Here is a 25,102-nt window from a genome sequence, read left to right on the forward strand (position 1 = left end):
CTATTTCTTATTTTGAGAGCGCCCTGGGCGCTTATTACGTCGAATACGGTATGTTATTTACCCAATGTGCATGTGGTACGTTCTGTTGTCTGATTACTAGGTCAGATAATAAGGCAATGTTATAAGGTCGAGTTGGATGTGTTTGTTTGTTTGTTTGCTTGTTGTTTAACGCCGCACTGAGCAATATTCTAGCTATATGACAGCAGTTCAGTAATTGATGTCATGAGCATCGATCCACGCAATTAGCAAGTCATTGAGCCTGACCACTCAATCCTGTTAGTCGCCTCTTACGATAAGCATGGGTTCCTGAAGACCTATTCCATCCCGGATCTACATTGCTCTAGTATCAGATGTGTCAAACCCTGGATAGATCAGACATTTGTTTCTGAACAGTCAACGGGTTGTCAGGGTTGTTGATAAGAAGTATGCACAATCAATTGCCCTTTTAAGTCATCATAAATAATGGTTGATTTATTCTTTATTCCTCTAGTAGGGGGCACGGGTGGCCCAGTCGTCTAAGGCCCCGCGATTCTCTGTGCAGGGTTGCGTCCCTTGGGCATGCCAGAAACCTATGATTGTGGGTTCGAACCCCGGTTCGCCCTGATTATGTTTCTAGGTTTGTCAGCACCATACCCGTGCTCGTGGGTTTCACTGAAGTGGTGAACGTCCGAGACCTGCATCACTTCAAGCTTTCCTACAACATTAAGCTGACACGCCGTGATATAACTGTAATACTATTAAAAGCAAATTAAACCAAACTCACTCACTCACTATTCCTCAAGTATGGCTCTGACGGGTAGAAAATAATTGACTCAAATACCTATAATGTAAAACCTAACTGCATGATGATATCAATAGCAATATTCCACACAAGCAACTTTTGCTTTCTTCTTAGCATTATCTCAGTCAGAATTCATCAAGAAACTATCATTTCTCTTCCCTGCAAGGGAGAGAAGAGAATGTATGAGTTATCTCCCCTGGATACCTGGTTTCAAGTCCTTGACCTAGAACCTGAGTCCATCTAAACCACTATGACTGTGCAGGGGTGGATCATGAATTTGGAAAAGGGGGCGTAGCCATGTCACGAAGTGAACAGCAACACAATGAAGGATATGCGATGACGCTGCATCCCACCACCCTAAACCTGACATAGCCAGGGATTTATCCAGGATCCCAAACTAAGTGCCCTAGGCCGGCAGTTTTGGGAAAATAGTCATTATATTCCTCAAATTGGTCAATGAAATGCATATCATGTGTACAATGTCTAACATTAGTTATTACTGGAAAACATGAATGGAGATTTGTAATTCAAATTTGGGAATAATTCTTACGTTTGCTGCAGACTTTGGGCCCAAAATTGGCTTCAGAGCAGGTCTTGATAGATCTCTGCAAGCTGACATTTTAAATACCGTATTCGATGTAATAAGCGCCCCGCTCTAATAAGTGCCCACGGCGATATTTGCTAATATATTGGCTAGTGAACAATCCCAATTAGCACCCCTTCCGATTGATCAATGTACACAAGACTTATTTCTTCCTGTATTTTACATGTGTTATGTACATCCTTAATTTTGAGAAATTAAATTCTGGAAAAATATATCTGTTGTATATAAACATTTCAGGCTGTCAGCACAAACCACGAAATTTACGATCTTTCAACTCTGTTGTTTTTCACCAAAATAATATTCTAATAAGAGCCCCCTATTTCTAATTTTGAGAGCACCCTGGGTGGTTATTATGTCGAATATGGTACTTGATAACCTGCAACTCTTGAAAATATCAACTTTTAGAAGTCACTCAATGAAATAATCATGTTATTTGACAGGAAAAGATAAATATCCCTGAATTTCAAATAAAACAGTACCTGTATTTGACTCTGTATGTTATGTATGAGCCTGTGAAATATGATCCATGCTTTTTGTCTGTATTCTGTCATTGTCTCATGTTATTTGCTTTTCAATGTGACGTGCATGTGTAATGGAAATCTTCTTCAGTTCAGGGTTACCCAAGCATGGTATTTTTATTCATACTTTGGGTCAGTCAAATTTAAAAGAGTGTTTGAGTATGGTTTTACAATGCTGGCATTATTCTTGGTGGCATGTTGCTGTCATATCGTTGTCCTGTCACTGTCCATCTTCCCGAGGCAAGAGAGTTAACTGACTTTAAAAGTCAAGTTTCCACCCTTGCCGAACTAGGCTGGAATTACTGGGCTCGATCGTAGCGCCACCAGTGGCTATTACCCTTCTAAGCCTCTTCTATGGACCAATCAGATTCCACTTTTCATATCACTTGTGTTTGCTTCACACAAAATGGGGGCGCTGAGTCAGGACGATCTGATCGATAATCAAGATCTATATTGTGATAAAACGGGTCTTACATCGCGAAATGCATCAAATCATGTGAGCACCTTGATTAAAAACATGAAAACATTTGGAAAATATCTGCTGACAACGAGTTGGCTGCACATGCTTTGCAAATCCTGCAATCGTTCGAAATCTGCACAACAGTTTATGAACCAGATTTCTATTTCGGTGCACGATTTTGATTGGACTATATGTATAGACTTGTTAGCCTAGCCAAAATGTAACCTCATGATACCAGCCAAGTTCGGCAAGGGTGGAAACTGAACTTTTAAAGTCAGTTAACTCTCTTGCCTCGGGAAGATGGTCATTGTCACGTCGATGTTAAGTACCTGTCATGTCATGTCACTTAGAAATCAAATTTCTGAAATTTCAAAATTCTGACTTCTGTGCTTTGAATTTTACAACAGCAATACCAAACTTGCACTGAATTACATCCCAATTGCTTGAATCGATGCTCATGATGTCAATCACTGGATTGTCTAGTCCTGACTCGAGTATTTATAGACTGTCATCGTATCGCTGGTAAATTGCTGAATCAGCGTTAGAAATTGACACTAGTCCTGTATCTTTATGCCAAACTGCCCAATGGTTAAGGCATCATAAGGACTGGTAGAAATTTGCCCTTTTTAAGGCTTTTGCTACTTGTTATCATGATAAGGACTAGTGGACTAAAACTGTTAATTTCTAACACTGTGAGTGCAGCATTAAACAACAAACACTGAATTGCTACAACAGTGTTAAGTTTGGGAGTGATCACCTTGAGTGGTCACCTGGAGTCTGCAGATGTAAAGCTACATTGAGGGGGTGTATGACCTCATTAGTTCCTAATGCATCCTTCTCCAGCATGCTTCATGCCAGATCTATAGATAAGCTTTGGGTAATTTTGGTATTTTACCCAGGGGGTTGATTTCGATTGGGTATCCACAAGTTTTAGAGGATATTCAAATTCTTTTTATCCACCTGTTTTTTGACATTTGGGTTTTAACTTAAAACTTGTTTTGTAACATTCCCTGTTAATCATTAAAACTACATGAATAGTAGTATACCTGTCTGTGTCTGCTTGTCGCTCCCTCTCTAGAAAGCCATTTTTTGTTAATTTGGTGTTTTTTTTAATCACAAATCAGCATCTTATTAAGATACAACATGTACATTGACTAGATGTGCTTTTCAATCGGCATCTATCAGTATGTTTGTTGCTGAAGTTTTTCTGAATGTAACTGTCGGTAAATGAATTTGGCGATCGGCTGATACACAATTATTTTATCAAACAGTTGTAATATTCGCAATCGTTTTATCTAATAGCTATAATATAGGCATTAATTTTATTTCAATAGTGTTTTTGTAGTTTTTGTTTCGTATTACCAGGTACGCTAGAATTTGACTCGTCTGCATATTTCAGTTTGTTTTGTGCTTATTTGACGCAAATACGCAGCTTATCTCTTATCTCGAGCTCTGTGCTGCTGGTGAGTGGGCCACAGTCTGTATACTGTATCTCATTACATCTTGAATGATTGTGGGTTCGAATCTGGTTCGCCCTGATTATGTTTCTAGGTTTGTCAGCACCCTACCCGTGTTCCTGGGTTTCAGCGAAGTGGTAAATGTCTGAGACCTGCATCACTTCAGGCTTTCCTCCCACATTAAGCTGACACGCCGTGATATAACTTGAATACTGTTAAAAGTGGCGTTAAACTCAACTCACTCACACTCATTCATTACATCTTTGAACTGGAATACTGTCGGGGTTCTGGTTTAGAGCTGTTCCCTGTGTAGCAGCTGATGCTTGTCGTATCATGAGGCAGCTTAATGGATCGATTAGTCAGGCTCGGTGATGTGGTAGATTGTGTATCCTTGTACCTGGGGGCGTAAAGTGATGCTCACGATGTCATTCATGGATTGTCTGGTCCAGACTGGATTATTTACAGGCCACCATCATATTGCTAGAATATTGCTGAATGTGGTGTTAAACAACTAACTATTGAAACTCCATGATTATGTTGACCCTTTTACACAGGCAAATCTAGTCTCCCAGACCCTTGAGAATATGTTAAAAAAGTGCTCCAACTCAAGTCTAGAATGATTTGGCAAGTCTAGATTTCCTCAGCTCTTATTATAAGGGTCTTTCGAAATCAGCCCAGCTCACAGGCGAGATTCAGTTAATCTTGTTCTGTCCACTTGTGTTTCACAGCTGACGTGAATATCCTTTCTCCCTAACACCCACTGATGCCTCAGGACTAACTCAGGTGTCTAAACTACTCAATAAATGGCAGCTGTGAGAGCTCCCTATTACACTTGAAAATAAGCATCCTTCTGGACTCCATATGAATTTTATTTTTTTATTTTGTAGATATATTTAAAAAAAAAGAAAAGATAATATAAGCTGAAGCAGTGTCACAAGGGGTACATGTGGTTTTATACGCTGAAATAGTCATCATCGTTATATTCGGATGTTTATTTGTTTGTTGTTTAACACAGCATTGGGCAATATTCCAGCTATATGATGGCAGTTTGTAAATACTCGAGTCTGGACCAGACAATCCTTTGATTGACATCATGAGCATCGATCGATTGGGATACAAAGGCATGCATCAATCAAGTCAGCAAGCCTGACCACCCGATCCCGTTAGTTGCCTCTTACGACAAGCATAGTTGCCTTTTACAGCAAGCATGGGTTGCTGAAGACCTATTCTACCCCGTTAGGTTCAGTTTTGATGTCCTCCACAGTGATATTACTGTAATATAACTAAAAGCGTAAACCATATTCACTCACTCCAGTGAACATATGTTTAGATTTCACAGGTGTTTTGGTACCACAGTGGTATGTTTGTTTGGCCAGACCTGTAAAGGGTCTTTTATTTTGTCTCACTTTTTCAAACTTTGTTGCATTGGCTCAGCAAAACAACAAAACAATTATTCTTGCAATAACATTGAGTTTGAGTGTCATGTTACGCAGAACCTGGTTTTTCAATAGATAGAGCAGTCAATGTCATAATGGTCGTGGGTCTGCTTATGAAAAAGTCGTATTAGAGAATGGTGTCTCATTTCAAATCATTTCAATTGTATCTGCATCAGTGGTTAATAGATGCTGTGGCTCAAATCAATAATGTTTAATGTACTGGTATTTTTGGTGATATCAGATAAAATTGATGGTTATATACAGAAAATGGCCATCTCCGTGATCCAGTGGTGGAGCGATCGCCCGGAGGGGTACCTGGCTGCGTCACACCAAAAGACGTTAAAAGATGGTACTTGTTGTTACCATGTCTAGTTTATGTGGTCTTGATTAGTTCCATATCGAAATCATATGGCTGGAATATTGATGAGCACGACAAACAAACAATTCTATTGTTGTTAACATACTTCCCATGTTTCATTCACTCATAAGGCCTTCACAGTTCACATGTTGGTGGGTTTGAGTCCTAGTTTCACCCACTCCATGATCATTGGCTTTGCCGACCACAGACCACCTCTCTGGTCTGGTGGGAGAGCATCCCCCCAGAAAGTGGAAGGTCTGGGGTTCGATTCCTGTCCGTATCATACCAAAACATGTAAAAAAATGGTACTCGTTGTTACCCTGCCTTGCGCTCAGCATCAAGGGGCTAAAACAAAAACTGGTCTGCTCGGAGTGCATGTATACTGTGCCTGCTCGGAGTGCATGTATACTGTGTCTGCTCGGAGTGCATGTATACTGTGTCTGCTCGGAGTGCATGTATACTGTGTCTTCTCGGAGTGCATGTATACTGTGTCTTCTCGGAGTGCATGTATACTGTGTCTGCTCGGAGTGCATGTATACTGTGTCTGCTCGGAGTGCATGTATACTGTGTCTGCTCGGAGTGCATGTATACTGTGTCTGCTCGGAGTGCATGTATACTGTGTCTTCTCGGAGTGCATGTATACTGTGTCTGCTCGGAGTGCATGTATACTGTGTCTGCACTGAGTGCATGTATACTGTGTCTTCTCGGAGTGCATGTATACTGTATCTGCACAGAGTGCATGTATACTGTGTCTGCTCGGAGTGCATGTATACTGTGTCTGCTCGGAGTGCATGTATACTGTGTCTTCTCGGAGTGCATGTATACTGTGTCTTCTCGGAGTGCATGTATACTGTGTCTGCTCGGAGTGCATGTATACTGTGTCTGCTCGGAGTGCATGTATACTGTGTCTGCTCGGAGTGCATGTATACTGTGTCTGCTCGGAGTGCATGTATACTGTGTCTTCTCGGAGTGCATGTATACTGTGTCTGCTCGGAGTGCATGTATACTGTGTCTGCACTGAGTGCATGTATACTGTGTCTTCTCGGAGTGCATGTATACTGTATCTGCACAGAGTGTATGTATACTGTGTCTGCACTGAGTGCATGTATACTGTGTCTGCTCGGAGTGCATGTATACTGTGTCTGCACAGAGTGCATGTATACTGTGTCTGCACAGAGTGCATGTATACTGTGTCTGCACTGAGTGCATGTATACTGTGTCTGCTCGGAGTGCATGTATACTGTGTCTGCTCGGAGTGCATGTATACTGTGTCTGCACAGAGTGCATGTATACTGTGTCTGCACAGAGTGTATGTATACTGTGTCTGCTCGGAGTGCATGTATACTGTGTCTGAGTGGGGTATTCACCTCTCCTTGCAGCATCATACCTTTTTATTTGCAGGCAGCTGGGATAAGCTGGAATAATACTAACAGCATTGTAAGCACCAAAAAACTAAAGCACTAAGGGAAAAATATTATTCTATGAAGTTATATGCTTATATATCAGTTAATGATTTTCCTGTTTATTTCTGTAATGAAATGTGAATTTGGTGAGATAGTAAACAAGTGTGACAAGTGAAATAACATGTCCTCTAACCCTCTTCTGTTTTTCATGTGGACAGTTGGAATAAATAATAAATATTTTCGCACTCTTTATACCGATCTGATCCGTGAAGATCCGGTGTAGAATAGGTCTTCAGCAACCCATGCTTGCCGTAAAAGGCGACTATGCTTGTCGTAAGAGGCGACTAACGTGATCGAGTGGTCAGGCTCGCTGACTTGGTTGATGCATGTCATCGATTCCAATTGTTTTGTTGATGCTCATGATATTAATCACTGGATTGTCTTGTCCAGACTTGATTATTTACTGACCGCCATCATATAGCTGGAATGTTGCTGAGTGCGGGGTTAAACAACAAACAAACCAAATTATAAAGATCTGCAGACATCTTGAGTCGGACTTGCCCCAAGATTACTGCAGCACTGTTCAAAGTTGCGTAACTTTAAGGGTCTCGGGACTTTGGTTTAGAACCAGATATGAAGCTGATCGGCCAGAAGAATGGTTCCATTGATTATCTTGCTGCCATTTCATAATCATGGAATAATTAGTTTGAGATTATTGAATTCACTTCAGTGTGAGCCATGCATGGATAATCATGTTGGTCAGAACTCTTTGATGGAGCTATATATATCTGTCAGCTTACTGTCTAATACAAACTTTATCAATACCTTTCATCTCAAGGAAGTCATAGTATTGATGATTGTAATCCACGGCGGTATTCCTCATCGCGCTGATTTGCTAGATCCATAAGCCAAACTGCAGGAGCTCGAAGAACAGGATTTTTGGTTTCACACTAGATAAAAACACAGAAAAGTAACAAACGATAGATTGCTGAGGAATTGAAATACCTTGACATAAGCAACAGTTTCTTATGATTCAGTTTAATCTTAAATTAAGGGTGCTCTCAACTGAGGGTAAAGTAAAAAATGGCAAGAACAGTTGTTTTGGGAGTTTCCATGACAACGATATGTGATATTGTATTTCATCCATGTGTCAAAATTGCTGAGCAAGGCTTGATGTCTTTTACATAATGCTGATCTTTAATATGTTATTGATGGGTTGAACCTCATTTGGCAGGTCTGTGGTGTATATCCCAGCATGGGGCTTGTATGTTTGATGGTTATGACACAATGTAAGGCTATTTTCTTTTCGCATGAGGGAGATTTAGGTAGCCTTGTTGTTGAAGTGTTCGCTCTTAAAGCTGAAGACTAATGGGCTAGATTCACCACTTACATTGATGGGTGAACCCAAAAAGTTGTTGTTATTGCTAAAACCAAGCTGGCTCACTGACTGACTCACTCACACTTTTGAAAACAACACTCGCTTGGCTGTGGCAACAGGTACACAGCACACAGCCATAGAAATCATGTTGTGTCCTCCGTCAACTCCTGATCCGACTCCCCCATTGTAAGTCCTGGGTGAACATGTCTGGCATTGAAACAACCTATGGATAACTCAGGGCCGTACATTGTCAGACACTTGAATGGAAGGATACAGTGAATAATTGACATTTCTAAGGCTGCCTTAGATCCTGCAATAGAGCTGTCAGGGCTGTGTCAGTAGTGAAGTTGTGACTGGGTCGAGTTGTAACTCGAAATTGTAATGACTCAGCTCATAGTTCAGCTCATAGTTCAGCTCCTGAACTTTAAGGTGAGGTGAGGTGAAATGGGGTTTAACGTCCTGTCCAAGTTACTTCCCTTGACATATACTTATTGCGACATGCATGCACGTGTGTGTGTCTGTTTGTACTAGTCTGGACTAAATGTCGATTTTATAGTGCTAGCCCACTGAGATACCATGCTGCAGTTTAACATGAATACCCCACTCAGACACAGTATACTGACTCCGAGGTGACCAGTCCCTGTTGTAGCCCCTTAATGCCGAGTGCCATGCAGGGTAAAAACAAGTACCATCTTTTTATGTCTTTTGGTATAAAGCGGCCCGGGATCAAACCCCCGACCTTCCGCTCTCTGGGCGGACGCTCTACCACGAGACCATGGAGGCAGGCCCTGAACTTGAATGGGTCTAATTGGTCCAATGAATATCCTCTTGTGGAGACTTCACCCAAAGATCATCACCTGGGTTCTTTGACTCCTAAAAAGTCCTGTTTGTTGTTGTTGGACTATTTTATGTCAGCATTATTTGTTTTTGTGGTTGAAATAGCAAGACCGCGGACAATAAAAGTATCAGATACAGTTAATCCGAATTGTTGCATTAAGTTACTTTAAAGTTATAATATTGGGTATTTAACTTAATCACCTGTAGATCTGAAAGTTAGAGCAATCTTAATTTCTGCATATGAAGCACTGCTAAGCATAACAGGAAAGTGTTAATCATGTCTTGTGATGTTTTGTTGCAAACATATTTTATCGCAAGTTTGCTCTTTCGCCTAACATGATGTGGTGTTTGTCTGCGCACAAAATATGTAACTGCAATTTTTCCTGTAAATTGTCCCCAAAAATGGTTGGTGTGCATCATACTCAAGTGCACACGATACACAAGACAATACGGTAGATTGTCAGTTTGCATAAAGGGAGTGAGTGTTGTTTTAAGCAGCAGTGATATTACTTCTTGTTTCCAATGGAGTTCTTACTAACATCATCCAAACTCTGTGTGTGTGTGTGTGTGTGTGTGTGTGTGTGAGTTGGGTTTAACGCCGCTTTTAGCAGTATTCCAGTTATATCGCGGCGTGTCAGCTTAATGTGGCAGGAAAGCCCGAAGTGATGCAGGTTTTAGACGTTTACCACTTCGGTTAAACCCACGAGCACGGGTATGGTGCTGACAAATCTAGAAAAATACCGAGATTAGAACTGGTCTACAATGTCTCAAAAAATCACCAGTGCATAGACAGTCTCACCCATGTCATTGTCACCATGGATACCGAGGTTAGAACTGGTCTACAATGTCTCATAAAAACAGCAGTGCATAGACAATCTCACCCATGTCATTGTCACCATGGATACCAAGGTTAGAACTGGTCTACAATGTCTCATAAGAACAGCAGTGCATAGACAGTCTCACCCATGTCATTGGCACCATGGATACCGAGGTTAGAACTGGTCTACAATGTCTCATAAAAACAGCAGTGCATAGACAATCTCACCCATGTCATTTTCACCATGGATACCGAGGTTAGAACTGGTCTACAATGTCTCATAAAAACAGCAGTGCATAGACAATCTCACCCATGTCATTGTCACCATGGATACCAAGGTTAGAACTGGTCTACAATGTCTCATAAAAACAGCAGTGCATAGACAGTCTCACTCATGTCATTGTCACCATGGATACCGAGGTTAGAACTGGTCTACAATGTCTCATAAAAACAGCAGTGCATAGACAATCTCACCCATGTCATTGTCACCATGGATACCGAGGTTTAAAGAACTGGTCTACGAGATCCCATTGTTATTAAAGCTGACTAATATGGACCAGGTAGTCAGGCTCTGTGACTAATGGCTGGTTGTGTGTCATCATGCTCCGATGGCATGGATAGTTGCTCATGCTATTAACCACTAGTTTTAGGTTTTATATTGTCGAACCAACAACAGTCACTCACACAGCATCAGGATACTGCTAGACCAGTCTGGGATGAAGACAAGGACAAACAATTTGGTAATGAAATTGGTGTTGAAAGAACGGATTCACTAAGATGGTTTAACGGATTCTGCTAATTAATCCTCTTGCCCGCCTTAAGAGACCAGCCGATGTATTGACAGAAAAGAAACTATCCATCATGGAGAGGTCATTAAAATGGTATTTATTAAAGGCGGATTCTTGAATAATGACAATAATATGACTGTTACCGTAGTAACAAGGACATCTGACAACAGTAAAGTTAGCTCTAAGAATTTTTGGACAGATGATTTTCTTCTGATATAGAGAGGATCCACTAGTTATCTGGAAATTTTCATTTTGAAGTACCGCCTATGTCATACAGGGCTATATCCAAGGAATAGTCTGATGGATGAGAAATCTGTCTACGGACCTGAATAGAGTGAACATTAGACTTCCTGCTCTCATGCCCACTCACTGCATACAGACATGAGGAGCCCCCTGATGGCATTGATAGAAATAGGCGACCCATTAGTGACTAGTCAGATTGACCAAGCCATCCTCTCACAGCAAATAACAACCCCTCAAAAAGAATGATCAGTTTTTTTAAATGTTTCAGCTGAGACCTCAGTGAAAGCCAACATTGGGTAATTCCGAATCTGTTATTTACATTTGTGTAGTAATAATAATCAGATACCATTAGCTTGTAAAAATACACTGATGTACGTTGCAAATAACCTCAGAATTGGTATACCGTATTTGACGTAATAAGCGCCCAGGGTGCTCTCAAAATTAGAAATAGGGGGCTCTTATTAGAATATTATTTTGGTGAAAAAAAAACAGTTGAAAGATAAATTTCGTGGTTTATGCTGACAGCCTGAAATGTTTATATATGAGAGATACATTTTTCCAGAATTTAATTGCCCATAATTAAGGGTGCATATAACACACGAGTTCATATTATACGCGAGTAAATACGTGTTGTGTACATTGATCAATCAGAAGGGGTGCTTATTGGCATTGTTCACTTGCCAATATTTTAGCAAATATCGCCGTGGGCACTTATTAGAGCGGGGCGCTTATTTCGTCGAATATGATAATCACATGTTTGTAATGGGTTTGGTCACGTTTCCAACAGTATCCTAGCCATAGTCTGGTAGATATTCCAGTAAAATGCCAAAATAAGTAATATCCTAGCAGTATTCTGGTAAATATTCCAGTAATATTTCAGTAATATTCCAGTAATATTAGGATGCAAACACAAGAACCTGACTTCACAATTACCCATAAGTGGAATCCGATCTGGATCTTCAGTGTGACGAGAGACTGTTTTAACACTTGGATACCCCATAGGTTTTGAACCACTTGTCTGAGATACACAAGGAGAGCTAAACTTGCAGGGTTCCATCATCCTTTTCAGGGAATACAGTCATCAGTCTGTGATCAAAAGTCTCCAACTTTCATGTTCACATCAGAAACTTTAAAGAAAGAGAAAAGAAGAAAATTGCTATGTTTAGATCAAGAAGGCACTGTTTCTTACGTGTTTGTGAATACTTTCCATGTCTGGAAATATGAGAACACCATTGCCATGAAATGAAAGTCAGTTGTAAGAGGATTAAAAACAGCCAGTGTCAGAAACTCCAATGTCTTAATGTAAGCTGGTAGATGTGATGAACAGAGAACTGATGAAGAACAGGAGATGCTGCAGTGGCTGTACAAGGAGTGGACTCAAGTTAATGGACCTGTGATGTTCTACCATCTCCCCACCATCACAGGAAGAGCACTGTTGCTATATTTGCCTTAACAAATGGTTCTCTCCAATACGCATCTCCGACCAACTTCTTGACCAATCTGCAAAATACTGATGGATGTGACCTCAGTGTCCTTGCAGGTATATCCTTATTAGGTCGGGAGGGATAAGTGTTATACTATGTTGCAGAGAGTGTGTGTTTGTGGTGTGTGGTGTGTGGCAGAGAGTGTGTGTTTGTGGTGTGTGGCAGAGAGAGTGTGTTTGTGGTGTGTGGTGTGTGGCAGAGAGTGTGTGTTTGTGGTGTGTGGCAGAGAGTGTGTGTTTGTGGTGTGTGGTGTGTGGCAGAGAGTGTGTGTTTGTGGTGTGTGGCAGAGAGTGTGGTGTGAGGTGTGTGTCTCTCTCTAATAGTGCCCTCGCAGATACCACACCATAACATAAATGCCCCACTCAGACACAGAATACTGACTCTGAGCCGACCAATCCTTGTTTTAACCCCTTTATGCTAAGCGCCAGACTTGGTAACAACAAGTACCATCTTTTAACGTCTTTTGGTATGACACAAACCCTGGATCTTCCGATCTTCAGGTGGACACTCTATCCACTAGACCACGGTCTGTTGATGGTAAATGATGGTGTTGATGGTAGTTGATGGTAGATGATGGTGTTGATGGTAGATGATGGTGTTGATCGCAGATGATGGTGTTGATCGCAGATGATGGTGTCATTGGTAGATGATGATGTCAATGGTTGATGATGCTGTCAACGGTAGATGATGATGATGGTTTGATGATGTTTCTGACTGTTGTACATGGGAAAATAATGATCATGACAATGATGGTCGGGATAATATGATGTTCATGGCTCATTGAACTGACTCGTTTCATAATTATCATGAATGGTACAACAATTTTTGGTTAACAAGAGTATTGTAACATTTTTGTCAGAATTGGGTGTATTTTTACAAGAAAATTTATTGTTTTCTTTTAATCTTTCAGTATGGCCAGTCCCGTCCAAAGATCAAGAAAGAACAGAAGCGGCGTCCTAAACCTAAAGATGGGACCCAGATGGTGTGTGGAGTGTGTGGTGATAAGGCCCTTGGCTACAACTTCGATGCAGTCACATGTGAATCGTGCAAGGCTTTCTTCAGGAGGAATGCATTGAAAGCAAAGGTGAGGGTGATGAGACGGGGAGATTTTGTCGATAGAATGTCAGTTGTCTGTGATAACTTCATGGACTGAGGACCCCACAGAACTGGGCCCGTTTCTTAAAAGTGACCATAGCACTACAGCATTTGTAAATCTGATGCTCCAGCTGACTTACGACAGAGCCAATGATCACTTCGTAGAACAGAGCCCTGTGTTTGATAGAGGCGCTATGCTCAGGCAAAATGTCAGTCCGAACAGGTTTTGATAGTCATGAAGATAATTAAGTGATTCAAACATCACTTCCTTTGATAATACCTTGTAACTTAAATTGTACAATTTCAATACTTTCTGCTTCACCAAACATTAATATGGCTGCCTGTGACCCGTGAAGATCCAGGGTAGAATAGGTCTACCCATGCTTGCTGTAAAAAGCTTGTCTTAAGAGATGACTAACGGGATCGGGTGGTCAGGCTTGCTGACTTAGGTTGATGCATGTCATCATATACCGAATGTGTGGATCAGTACTCATGACATCAATCACTGGATTGTCTGGTCCAGACTTGATTTTTTACAGACCGACATCATATAGCTGTAATATTGCTGAGTGCAGTGTTAAGCAACAAACAAACAAAGCCTATGATGTGTCAAGGCGGTCAATGAAGATGAATCTCTTTAAGAAGCTGACGGTTGTCTCAAAAACCTACTCATCCTTCCTTACCCCCATGTTTTGAAAAACAGGGTGATATAGCAATCAGCATGTCAGTCAATCCATTTTCCGTTTCTGGAGCAGAATTCCTAAACCGTTGAATATTTCTCTTTCAAACTTTCTACAAAGATCAGTCTTGTGTTGAACTGGCGCCTGGTGATGATTTGAGATTATTATTATCCCCCGCCACAAAGTGGAAGGGGGATATAGGAATGGGTGCCATCCGTCCGTCCGTCACACTTCGTTTCCGGAGCAGATCTTGAAAACCGTACCATATTTCTTCACCAAACTTGGCACATAGATAGATCTAGTGGTGAACTGGTGCCTTTTGATAGTTTGGGATTTTAAAAAAAGTTATTTTTCGAGTTCCCATGGCAACGACTTTGATTTAGACTGAAAATGGCGGTAGTCCTCGTTTCCGGAGCAGATCTTGAAAACTGTACCTTATTTCTTCACCAAACTTGGCACATAGATAGGTCTAGTGGTGAACTGGTGCCTTTTGATAGTTTGGGATTTTAAAAAAAGTTATTTTTCGAGTTTCCATGGCAACGACTTTGATTTAGACTTAAAATGGCAGTAGTCCTCGTTTCCGGAGCAGATCTTGAAAACCGTACCATATTTCTTCACCAAACTTGGCACATAGATAGATCTAGTGGTGAACTGGTGCCTTTTGATAGTTTGGGATTTTAAAAAAAGTTATTTTTTGAGTTCCCATGGCAACGACTTTGATTTAGACTGAAAATGGCAGTAGTCCTCATTTCCGGAGCAGATCTTGAAAACCGACTATTTTTCTCTACCATATTTTGCACATTGATTGGTCTAGTGGTGAACTGGTGCCTTTGGATAGTTTTTTTTTTTTTAAAAGTTATTTTTCGAGTTTCCATGGCAATGACTTTGATTTAGACTATAAATGGAGGTAGTCCTCGTTTCCAGAGCAGATCTTGAAAAACGTAGTATATTTCTTTACAAAAAGGCCCCGTGAACATAGTTCACAGGAGCTAATGCATTGCACACACCCGACATGTCATATTGGCGGAGGATGTGAGTATTTCATGCTTGTTGTTTTTATTCTTCTTTTATGTATTCATGATGACAAGTCTGACTTTACTGAAAATGGGTAATGCTTGTTTCTAGAGCAGAACTCCAAAACCTTTCAATATTACGTGCTGTACAGGTCGTCTCGTGGTGAACTGGTGAACTTTTGATGATTTGGAGTTTGGACGAATACTGAACAGCATTATATTTTTCTAAAACCTTTCAATATTACGTGCTGTACAGGTCGTCTCGTGGTGAACTGGTGAACTTTTGATGATTTGGATTTTGGACGAATACTGAACAGCATTATATTTTTCTTAACTAAAATGAAGGTGTCCAATGGCAATTAACCAAAGGTCGGGTAGAGTAGCCAAACTTTTTTCTGAAATGCCCCCGAATGGGGGGATATGTCATCTCCTGATGACTGTTGTTTTGATTGGGCGATCAAGGTTCTCTTGGGGTTCTCCAGACACAACCTACTAAGGATTGTCAGATCTGGAGAGAGAGAGGTATCAAATCTGAGTAACACTTTCTTATGGTATAGACGAAGGACCAAGTGTGTAATCTTATGTCCTGTATTGCAGACATTCTCATGTAGTTTTGACGGCAACTGTAAGCTGGACCCCCACACCAGGAAATTCTGCTCAGGATGTCGTCTCAAGAAATGCTTCACTATCGGAATGAAGAAAGACTGGATACTCAGTAAGTGAGACCATCTCAGTTTGGTTGCTGAACAGTTAACATGAGGTATTCCCAACGATAGTTAAGGGTTTAACGACTGAATCCTTACAATCTAGACCATCTATTAGCCATTCCAGAATGTTTTTTGTTCAGGTTTCAAATTTGTAATCAAGAATTTGTCAAAATATGTTTCGAAGCGTAGTCGCCAATTTAAAATTTGTGCCGTAAAGCATGAGAAGGCTGCCTTCTGATTGGTCATTCCATTAGTCGGTCAAAGTTGAGATTGGATCAATCGATGAAATATCGTGCTAAGGTTTGGATAAGTAAATAACTGAAAGGGATATGGATTATGATATTTTCTGGTACCGCGATAATATAGAGTCATACAACATAAATAATGATGATGATGATGATGATGATGATGATGATAACAACAACTTAGTTGATAGTCATGGTGCTACGTCACTATTACCCCCGTCAGTGGATGACTGTGCAATCAAATTACATTCTCAACTCCCTTGGTAGTATACACTCTACATGGCTCTTGCAGGTGACGACCAGCTTGCAAAGCGGCGGCGAAGACTCAAAGACTCCAAGTCCCCAGATCGGTCAGAACAGGAACCCCTGTCCTCATCCGAATCACCTTCGGGCAGTTCCGCAGAGGTGAGCACCAGCTACAACTCCGACGGCCTGTACAGCCCCAACTTCAGCGAACACTCCCCGCCACAGCCATCTCCATCCCATGCCACAACCAACAACATCGCCACAAAATCAGAACCCAAGGATAACTCGTATCCCGTACCTCTGCCCGAGGATGTACGACTAAGTATTGCAGAAATTGAGCAGGTCTATACCTCCATTTTTGATGCTCCATATCATGACACCCAAGCTATGCGCCTTGAAACTCAACCCCAGACATCCAATGATCTGTTCAACATGACCGACATCTTTATTCGTCGACTCATCAAGTTTGCCAAGCTCATCCCAGAGTTCCGGGCCTTAGCTCAAGAAGATCAAATTCATCTATTAAAAGTAAGATAATGATAATACAAGGGCCCCATTAGCACTATGATGATCTCTGCTTTAACATTGATGTGCAGTGGCTGTTTGACTAAGGTCACATGACCCTGGGTTCTCATGTTCAAAGCTATCATAGTACTTTGTCTCCCATAGACTTATAACAGACTCAAGATATGGGGTAGAAAAGGTCTTCAGCAACCCGTGCTTGCCGTAAAAGGCGACCATGCTTGCCGGAAGAGGTGACTAAGGGGATCGGGTGGTCAGGCTCACTGACTTGATTGATGCATGTCATCGTATCCCAGTTGCGTAGATCGGTGCTCATGATGTCAATCACTGGATCGTCTGGTCAAAACTTGATTATTTGCAGACCCTATCGTATAGCTGGAATATTGCTGAGTGCGGAAATCTTAACCCTGTTACTGTCATAACACCTCTTTCACAAGGAGTGATGATAGTCACAGTGCTAAGTTCTTGTGGGATTTTATGTGTTTTTGTTTTATTGAAGAATATTGTATATTAGCGGTGGTAAATGAACTCATGAGCCGTCTTCAGCAACCCATGCTTGCCGGAAGAGGCGACTAACGGGATCTGGTGGTCAGGCTAGCTGACTTGGTTGTTGCATGTCATCGTATCCCATTTGCGTGGATCGATGCTCATGATATCAATCGACGGATTGTCTGGTCCAGACTTGATTATTTGGAGACCGCCGTCATACAGGAATGTTGCTGAGTGTGGCGATAAACAACAAACAAAAGACACATTTACTTGCTGTTTGTTGATCCTCGTGACATGACGGTCCACTTCTGCATGTGTGTCTTCTGTGTATTTTAGTGCTGTTTTTGCTCTCAGATTTATGATGCTCTTTCTTAGTTTTTGGTTATGTCCTCATTATTTTCTGTTGCCGATTCCTTGTCTGTTGCAGACTATTGACAGTCTTTTGTTGCAGTCTGTCGGTTTCATTGCTATGTGACTGCCTCTATGGTTTAGTGGTAGAGCGTCCGCCCGGAGTGCAGAAGGTCTGGGGTTCAATCCCCAGGCGTGTCATACCAAAAGACATTAAAAGATGGTACTTGTTGTGACCCTGTCTTACGCTCGTCATTAAAGGGCTAAAACAAGGAGTTGGTACACTGTGTCTGAGTGGGTTATCCATGTTAAACTGCAGCATTGTATCTCAGTGAGCTAGCACTATAAATCAGCATAAGTCCAGACTAGTACAAGCAGCCACACACACACGTGCATGCACATCACTATATAAGGGCAATAATCTTGGACGCGACGTTAAACCCCATTTCACTTCACTTCATTGTTATGTCCATTATTTCAGTAGGTATTTTTCTTTGTATTTCCCTGCATGTGCACATGCCAAGGTTGGACCAGTCCATTTAGATGAGAGGGGAGTGAGCCTTGCTCACGATGTTGCAATAGTGTGGAAAGGAAAAGTACACTGTTTTTGTCACCATGTGGTGAAAATAGGTTCGCACCCAGACTCCCGGGGATATGGTTTCAATGCTCTAAGTGTACTTCTCACGTGTTGAAATTCATATCGCCCTTGGGAGGACACTAATCTCTGCTAACAGAATGGCGACATGATACTCTGAATAATGGAGGATGTTCATAGTGTTGACAGTGGCAGTAGCTCATATTACTTTAGTCTTTTCATAAAAAAACCTTCCATTCTTTCATCCATTTGTCACTTTCCCATTTAGTCGTCCTTCATCACCATATGGATCCATCAATCTATCACTTATTTATTTTGAAGAAGGATTGCTGTTTTCCAGTTACAGTGATGTAAGGACACGGTAATATTTGTTGGCATTGTTACAAAGTCAATACACGCCAATGGAAGGTCATCCGAGGTCACGATGACCTTTGTCACTAATACTCTACCTGAATTACGCTTTACAAATACCATGGAAGAATGACAATCACAAGAGCTATGGCAAAATACTTCATCACAAATATCAAAGGATGTAGATTTCAACGTTTTATACTTTTTTGGGAATTGTTTTATCATCATGACGTGACTCCAACGTATTATCAATGTATTGCTCCAGCTCAATCTCCCGAACGACTTCAGCAATAAATTATGCATGAGGTCCAACTTGGGTTTGTGGAGATTCTCAAACCTGCCACTGGGAAAGTGTTCAGAATAGAGCACAGCTGCAGATACTATTTTTAGCCAAGGCGTATTTATTCACATGTTATCATTCACATTGGGTATTTATTTTCTTTGGGTATTCAATATTCCCTTTTTATTCTGTATATTGTTTTGTTTTTTAAACCAATCAAAAGACATTTTTTTTAGATTCCAGGTAACGGCTAATATTCTTCTGTTCATGCGTTGCCCCACACGTGTCCGATGGTGCATGAGCTTGCAAAACAACAATGAAACGTGTCACTTGCAATACCGTATTCGAAGTAATAAGCGCCCACGGCGATATTTGCTGATATATTGGCTAGTGAACAATCCCAATTAGCATCCCTTCCGATTGATCAATGTACACAAGACTTATTTGTTCGTTTATAATACACACTCGTGTGTTATATGCGCCCTTAATTATGGGCAATTAAATTCTGGAAAATATATCTGTCGTGTATGATACGCACAGACTTTTCTTTTGTATCATTTCAGGCTGTCAGCATAAACAACGAAATTTACAATCTTTCAACTCTGTTTTTTTTCTCACCAAAATTATGTACTAATAAGAGCCCCCTATTTCTAATTTTGAGAGCGCCCCGGGCGCTTATTATGTCGAATACGGTAAGCGCTTGGACATTATTCACTGCAGTTGAATTAATGTTAAGATGATGCCATTGTTCGATCAGTTAGTAAATATGAGTAGTGTTATTCTGGTAAGCTGATAAGGTTAATTGGCTAATTACGCACTTTTAAAAACATTTTTGTTTGTACATGCATTTGCAGAAACTCAATTATAATTGGGGGCGGTCGGGTAGCCTAGTGGTTAAGGCTTCGCTCATCACGCCGAAGACCCGGGTTCGATTCCCGACATGGGTACAATGTGTGAAGCCCATTTCTGGTGTCCCCCGCCGTGATATTGCTGGAATATTGCTAAAAGCGGCGTAAAACCATATTCACTCACTCACTCACTCAATTATAATTGGTTAATGGTGATCTATTTTGCGTATTGATGCAAGTTCAGATTTTCTGGAGCTTTGATAGAATGTCTTACCGTATTCGACATAATAAGCACTCCGCTCTAATAAGTGCCAACGGCGATAATTGCTAATATATTGGCTAGTGAACAATCCCAATTAACCTTCCGATTGATCAATGTACACAAGACTTATTTATTCGTGTATAATACATGTGTTATATGCATCCTTAATTATGGGAAATTAAATTCTGGAAAAATATATCTCTCGTATATAAACATTTCAGGTTGTCGGCACAAACCACGAAATTTACGATCTTTCAACTCTGTTGTTTTTCACCAAAATAATGTTCTAATAAGAGCCCCCTATTTCTAATTTTGAGAGCACCCTAGGCGCTTATCATGTCGAATACAGTAACTGGCATCCAATGAGATAAGCAGGAAATGGCGGTTTTGACAGCATGCTGGTTTGCTCAGAGCTCCTTAATTTTCAAAGAACACATGAAGGAAAGGATAACCCTTGGGTCTCTAGTGCACGTTTGCTGATTCAACTGCTCAAGCAGATTGCTACAAATTACCGATTCACTTACCAATTACCTTGTGTCTTAAATCAACAATGCTAGTTAACTTCCTAGGTTGTGTTTTGGATCCCACCTGATGATTGTTCTCCTGGTCCAGATTTTATTATTTACAGAATGCATTAATATAGCTGGAATATTGTTGACTTCAACGTTAAACAACATTCAGACATTAACTCAGTGAGTTTGATTTTACGCCGCTTTTAGCAATATTCCAGCAATATCACGGCGGGGGACACCAGAAATGGGGTTCACACATTGGACCCATGTCGGGAATCGAATACGTCGTCCTGACAAGCGAAAGCTTTAACCATTCGGTTACGCAACCAGCCCGACATTAACTCCTGGCAGGCACAACCCATGAGATCCGGGTTAGGCAACTAACGGAATCAGGTGGTCAGGCTCGCTGACTTGGTTGATGCATGTCATCGTATCCCAATTGCATGGATCGATGCTCATGATGTCCATCACTCGATTGTCTGGTCCAGACTCGATTATTTACAGCCTGCAGTCACATAGCTGGAATATTGCTGAGTGCGGCGTTAAACAACAAACAAAAAGAATTGGTCTCCAGCAAACCATGCTTGTCGTAAGAGGTGACTAACAGGATTGAGTGGTCTGTCTTGCTGACTTACTTGATGCCTGTCATCATATCCCAATTGCGTAGATCAAAGCTGATGTCAATCACTGGATTGTTTTGTTCAGACTCGATTATTTTCAAATCGCCACCATATAGCTTGTGTTGTTGCTGAGTGCAGCGTCAAGCAACAAAACAAACAAATCAGGCACACAGTTTCTGAAGGTGAAGGGCATTGTTTGTGATGCGGCTGCCATTAATGGTACGAGGCACGTTAGCCTACTATGACATATGTCCAACTCTGCTTTGTTGTGTTTGTTTTGCATACTGATATTAATTGTCCTGTTCTGTTTTCAAATCAGGGCGGAATCATGGAGATCTTTGTGCTGAGATCCGCGATGGGCTTCGACAAGCAGCAACAGATGTGGAAATACAAGATGGGGACAGGTACGACATCCAAGTTAAGCCCCACTATAATCAAGGACACACTTGGACAAGAAATGTACACCGAACACGTCAAGTTCGTCAAATCATTTCACATTTTGACAGGAAGCAATCGTATCGTTATGATGCTTCTGTTCATCATCGAACTCTTTTCCTCGGATCGTCCAAACTTGAAAAACAAAGCGTTGGTTGCCAAGGGCCAGGAAAAATACTCCATGTGGCTGCAAACGTATTTGGAATCCCTGTACTCAGTCACAGAAGCTCGATCTTTATATCCCAAGCTCCTTCTCAAACTATTGGATGTACGAAATCTCGGTGAAACAAGCTCCCAACTAGCATCTCAGCTTGATGTGACGAAGCTCGAACCTTTGCTTGTAGAAGTGTTTAATCTAAATTCATGAGATCTATATTTAAGAAGAATTTATTGGTGTACGTGGAGAATTATTTTCAGGATTGAAAGCGACGTGTTATAACTGTTATTGACAACGCACAGGCAGGGATCTGTTTTGATATATGTGATTGTGTTGCACAGCTGTTGCGTCAGGTGGGTCAGTACCTTTGACAGCGATGTTTATTTCAACAACGGATTCATCATGTATTTCCTTGTACTGTGTCTTATTTTCAGGAATTGAGATTTCCGTGGGAATTTTGCCAAGTTCATTCAGAAACGGAAGGATCTACCATTTACACTTTCTTTCGTTCCGTGTTTGTTGAGTTCCATGAAGGATGTATATTTCGTTTTGGTTGAAATGAACAGCTGTCAGGTTGTGTTTCTGTATAGAATCATTCCTAATAGACACTACTGTTTATGTGTTTGTTGATCAGTTTGTGATAGGAGATTCTTGCCATCCGTGTTATTATACGTCCTCGTAGCCTTCAACTGAGAACCACAAAACGTGACTCCCTCATCACTCATTGGAAAAAAAAACGTTGCTGGGACAACATCAATGGTTTCTCCCAAACCAGGAGTATGGCTTTTGAAATACTATTCATGGAACAAACTACAGTAGAGAAAATATAATGTGTGATTCTTTATTACAAAATTTGTTTGCTGGGGAGGTTACGTCAATGAAACGAGTCCCTAATTTCATTTTCTGATTTGCTACCAACAAGACTTATATCTGGAGCTGTGGATGCACAATGCAAAGATAGCATCATTTTTTAGATGATACTTGAATTCGACCTTGAAAATGTATTTGGAAATATGGATCCTATGTTGTTTGTTAAACACGTACATCATCAATTGGAGGTCACATACGCCATTGTGAAGCTGAACAGCAAGGGATGATTATCTACAATGAAATTCATTCACCTCACAATTATTTTATTATTAACTGTAACTTGGTAACTTGGATGTGGTAATATGTTTAAGGTGTCGCCATGTGTGCGAAGAAATGGTATAGTGTCTAATTTCTGGTATGAGGCCAAATGGCTGTCCACTGTCTAGTGCCTGATTCTATTGAGACTGTCTACAGTATCTGTTCTGATGACCATGGATGGTTAGACAGATGTTGTATGCTTGTGCTAGATGTGTGACATAAGCATCAGTAACTTATTTCATGTTGAATGTAAAACAATCTAATTAAAATCAGATCTTTTTCTCCCATATGATACCTGTTTGCATGAAGATCTGAGGCCAGCACATTGGAGGTCGCGCCAGCTAAATCCTGAGCGACGTCTGACTGCCCATTCTCAATGAAGGATGCATGAGCCAGTCACATGTCAGCTTTCTGGAAGAATTTGGCTTCATTTTTTTAAAACTCAATTCAGAAATTTGATTTTCACAAATGAAAACCCAAAGAACACAAATATTCCTTGAGTGGTTCTCCCATTTGGTAAAGAAACAGCATCATGTATGAAATATCCACAACAATGTAATAGTGTGACTTTATTATCTACATTCAGATCTTCTCGTTTTAGTTCATTTTTGAGGAACAGAAATCAGAAATGCTGGTCAAAACACTTCGCTCATATTACTATGTCCTCCAGTGGTCAGAATTCGCTCGGATCTGAGCAGAGATTGTGGAGTTTCAAGTTACAAAATGACATTCCATTAACAGGCTCAGTGCTGGTCCTTATACAGAGGGGCCTCGGGGTGGTGGATCTTTAAGACAGATAACGGAGATCATATTGCCAACCAAAACCACTGTGTAACAAAGTAATATTTCAAATTTAGAAACCTCATCACTGATTCATTAGAAAATCCACCTGACACAAGCTCCTATAAAGATGCCTGAGATCTGATCTTCATGCAAAAAGGTATATTGAAATTAAAGATCTGATTTTAATTACATTGACTGAATATGTAGAATTACAACATCTATGAAACATGGATGAAAGAAAATGAAAGTACCTATCTAGACTGCGTTTGTAGAATGACTAACCTTGCCAAGCCATGTGATGCTGTCACAGCTGCTCAACCTTGAAACACCTTCAACCTCACAACCTACTAGTATAATACAGAGTTGTGTCCCTTTAGTGTGCCAGAAAACTATGGTGCAGATTTGAATCCCAGATTTTCCTGATTTTGTTTCTTGGTTTGTCAGCAGCATACCCCATGCTCTTTGGTTTCGGCAAAGGGGTAAACGTCATGGCTTTCCTACACAAAAAGTTGACACACAGTGTGTGACTGAAATACAGCACAAAGAAGTGTTAAGGCCAAACTCACCCAATAGTACATTCATTTACAACATTGTATAGAACTATTAAACAGCGATAATGAATAGTCAAAGTTAAATCCCTCTGTATATGAGAGACCACGGGTGGCCCAGTCAGCTAAGGCGCTGCAAATCGCTGTGCAGAGTTGCGTCCCTTGGGCACGCCAGAAACCTATGATTATGGGTTTGAATCTCGGTTCGCCCATACCCGTACTCGTGGGTTTCACCGAAGTGGTAAACGTCTGAGACCTGCATTTCTTCGGGCTTTGCTCCCACATTAAGCTGACACGCCGTGATGACTGGAATACTGTTAAGAGCGGCGTGAAACCCAACTCACTCACTCACTCACACACTCTGAATATGAAAGTGATCGATAGTCATATGGTAACAAAGGTATTGTTTGATTAAGCCGCACTCAGCAATATTCCAACTATATGATAGCAGTTTGTAAATAATCAAGTTTGGAGAGACAATCCAATGATTGATATCATGAACACATCCACACAGTTTGGATACGATGACATGCATCAACCAAGTCAGCAAACCTGACCACCCGATCCCGTTAGTCGCATCTTATGACCAGCATATTTGCCTCTTGACGCAAGCATGGGTTACTAACGACCTATTCTCACCCGGGATCTATCCTGGGATCGGTAACATATGCACA

General features: G+C 40.9%; 1 protein-coding gene across 2 annotated transcripts in view; it reads left to right on the forward strand.

Annotated features, from left to right (window-relative positions):
- Nucleotides 1–24,649, forward strand: part of LOC124112455 (vitamin D3 receptor-like) — a 169,807-nt gene extending 145,158 nt beyond the window's left edge. For both annotated transcript variants that reach the window (XM_046472563.2, XM_046472564.2), the window contains 4 exons: nt 13,475–13,648; nt 15,950–16,067; nt 16,597–17,078; nt 21,697–24,649. In XM_046472563.2, the coding sequence (XP_046328519.1) occupies nt 13,475–13,648; nt 15,950–16,067; nt 16,597–17,078; nt 21,697–22,179 (1,257 nt within the window). In that variant the 3' untranslated portion in view covers nt 22,180–24,649. The remainder of the gene's footprint in view (nt 1–13,474; nt 13,649–15,949; nt 16,068–16,596; nt 17,079–21,696) is intronic.
- The last annotated feature ends 453 nt before the right edge of the window (nt 24,650–25,102 follow it).

The sequence above is a fragment of the Haliotis rufescens genome, unplaced genomic scaffold (assembly GCF_023055435.1).
Source record: "Haliotis rufescens isolate VD_foot unplaced genomic scaffold, xgHalRufe1.0.p SCAF_12, whole genome shotgun sequence".
NCBI lineage: Eukaryota > Metazoa > Mollusca > Gastropoda > Lepetellida > Haliotidae > Haliotis > Haliotis rufescens.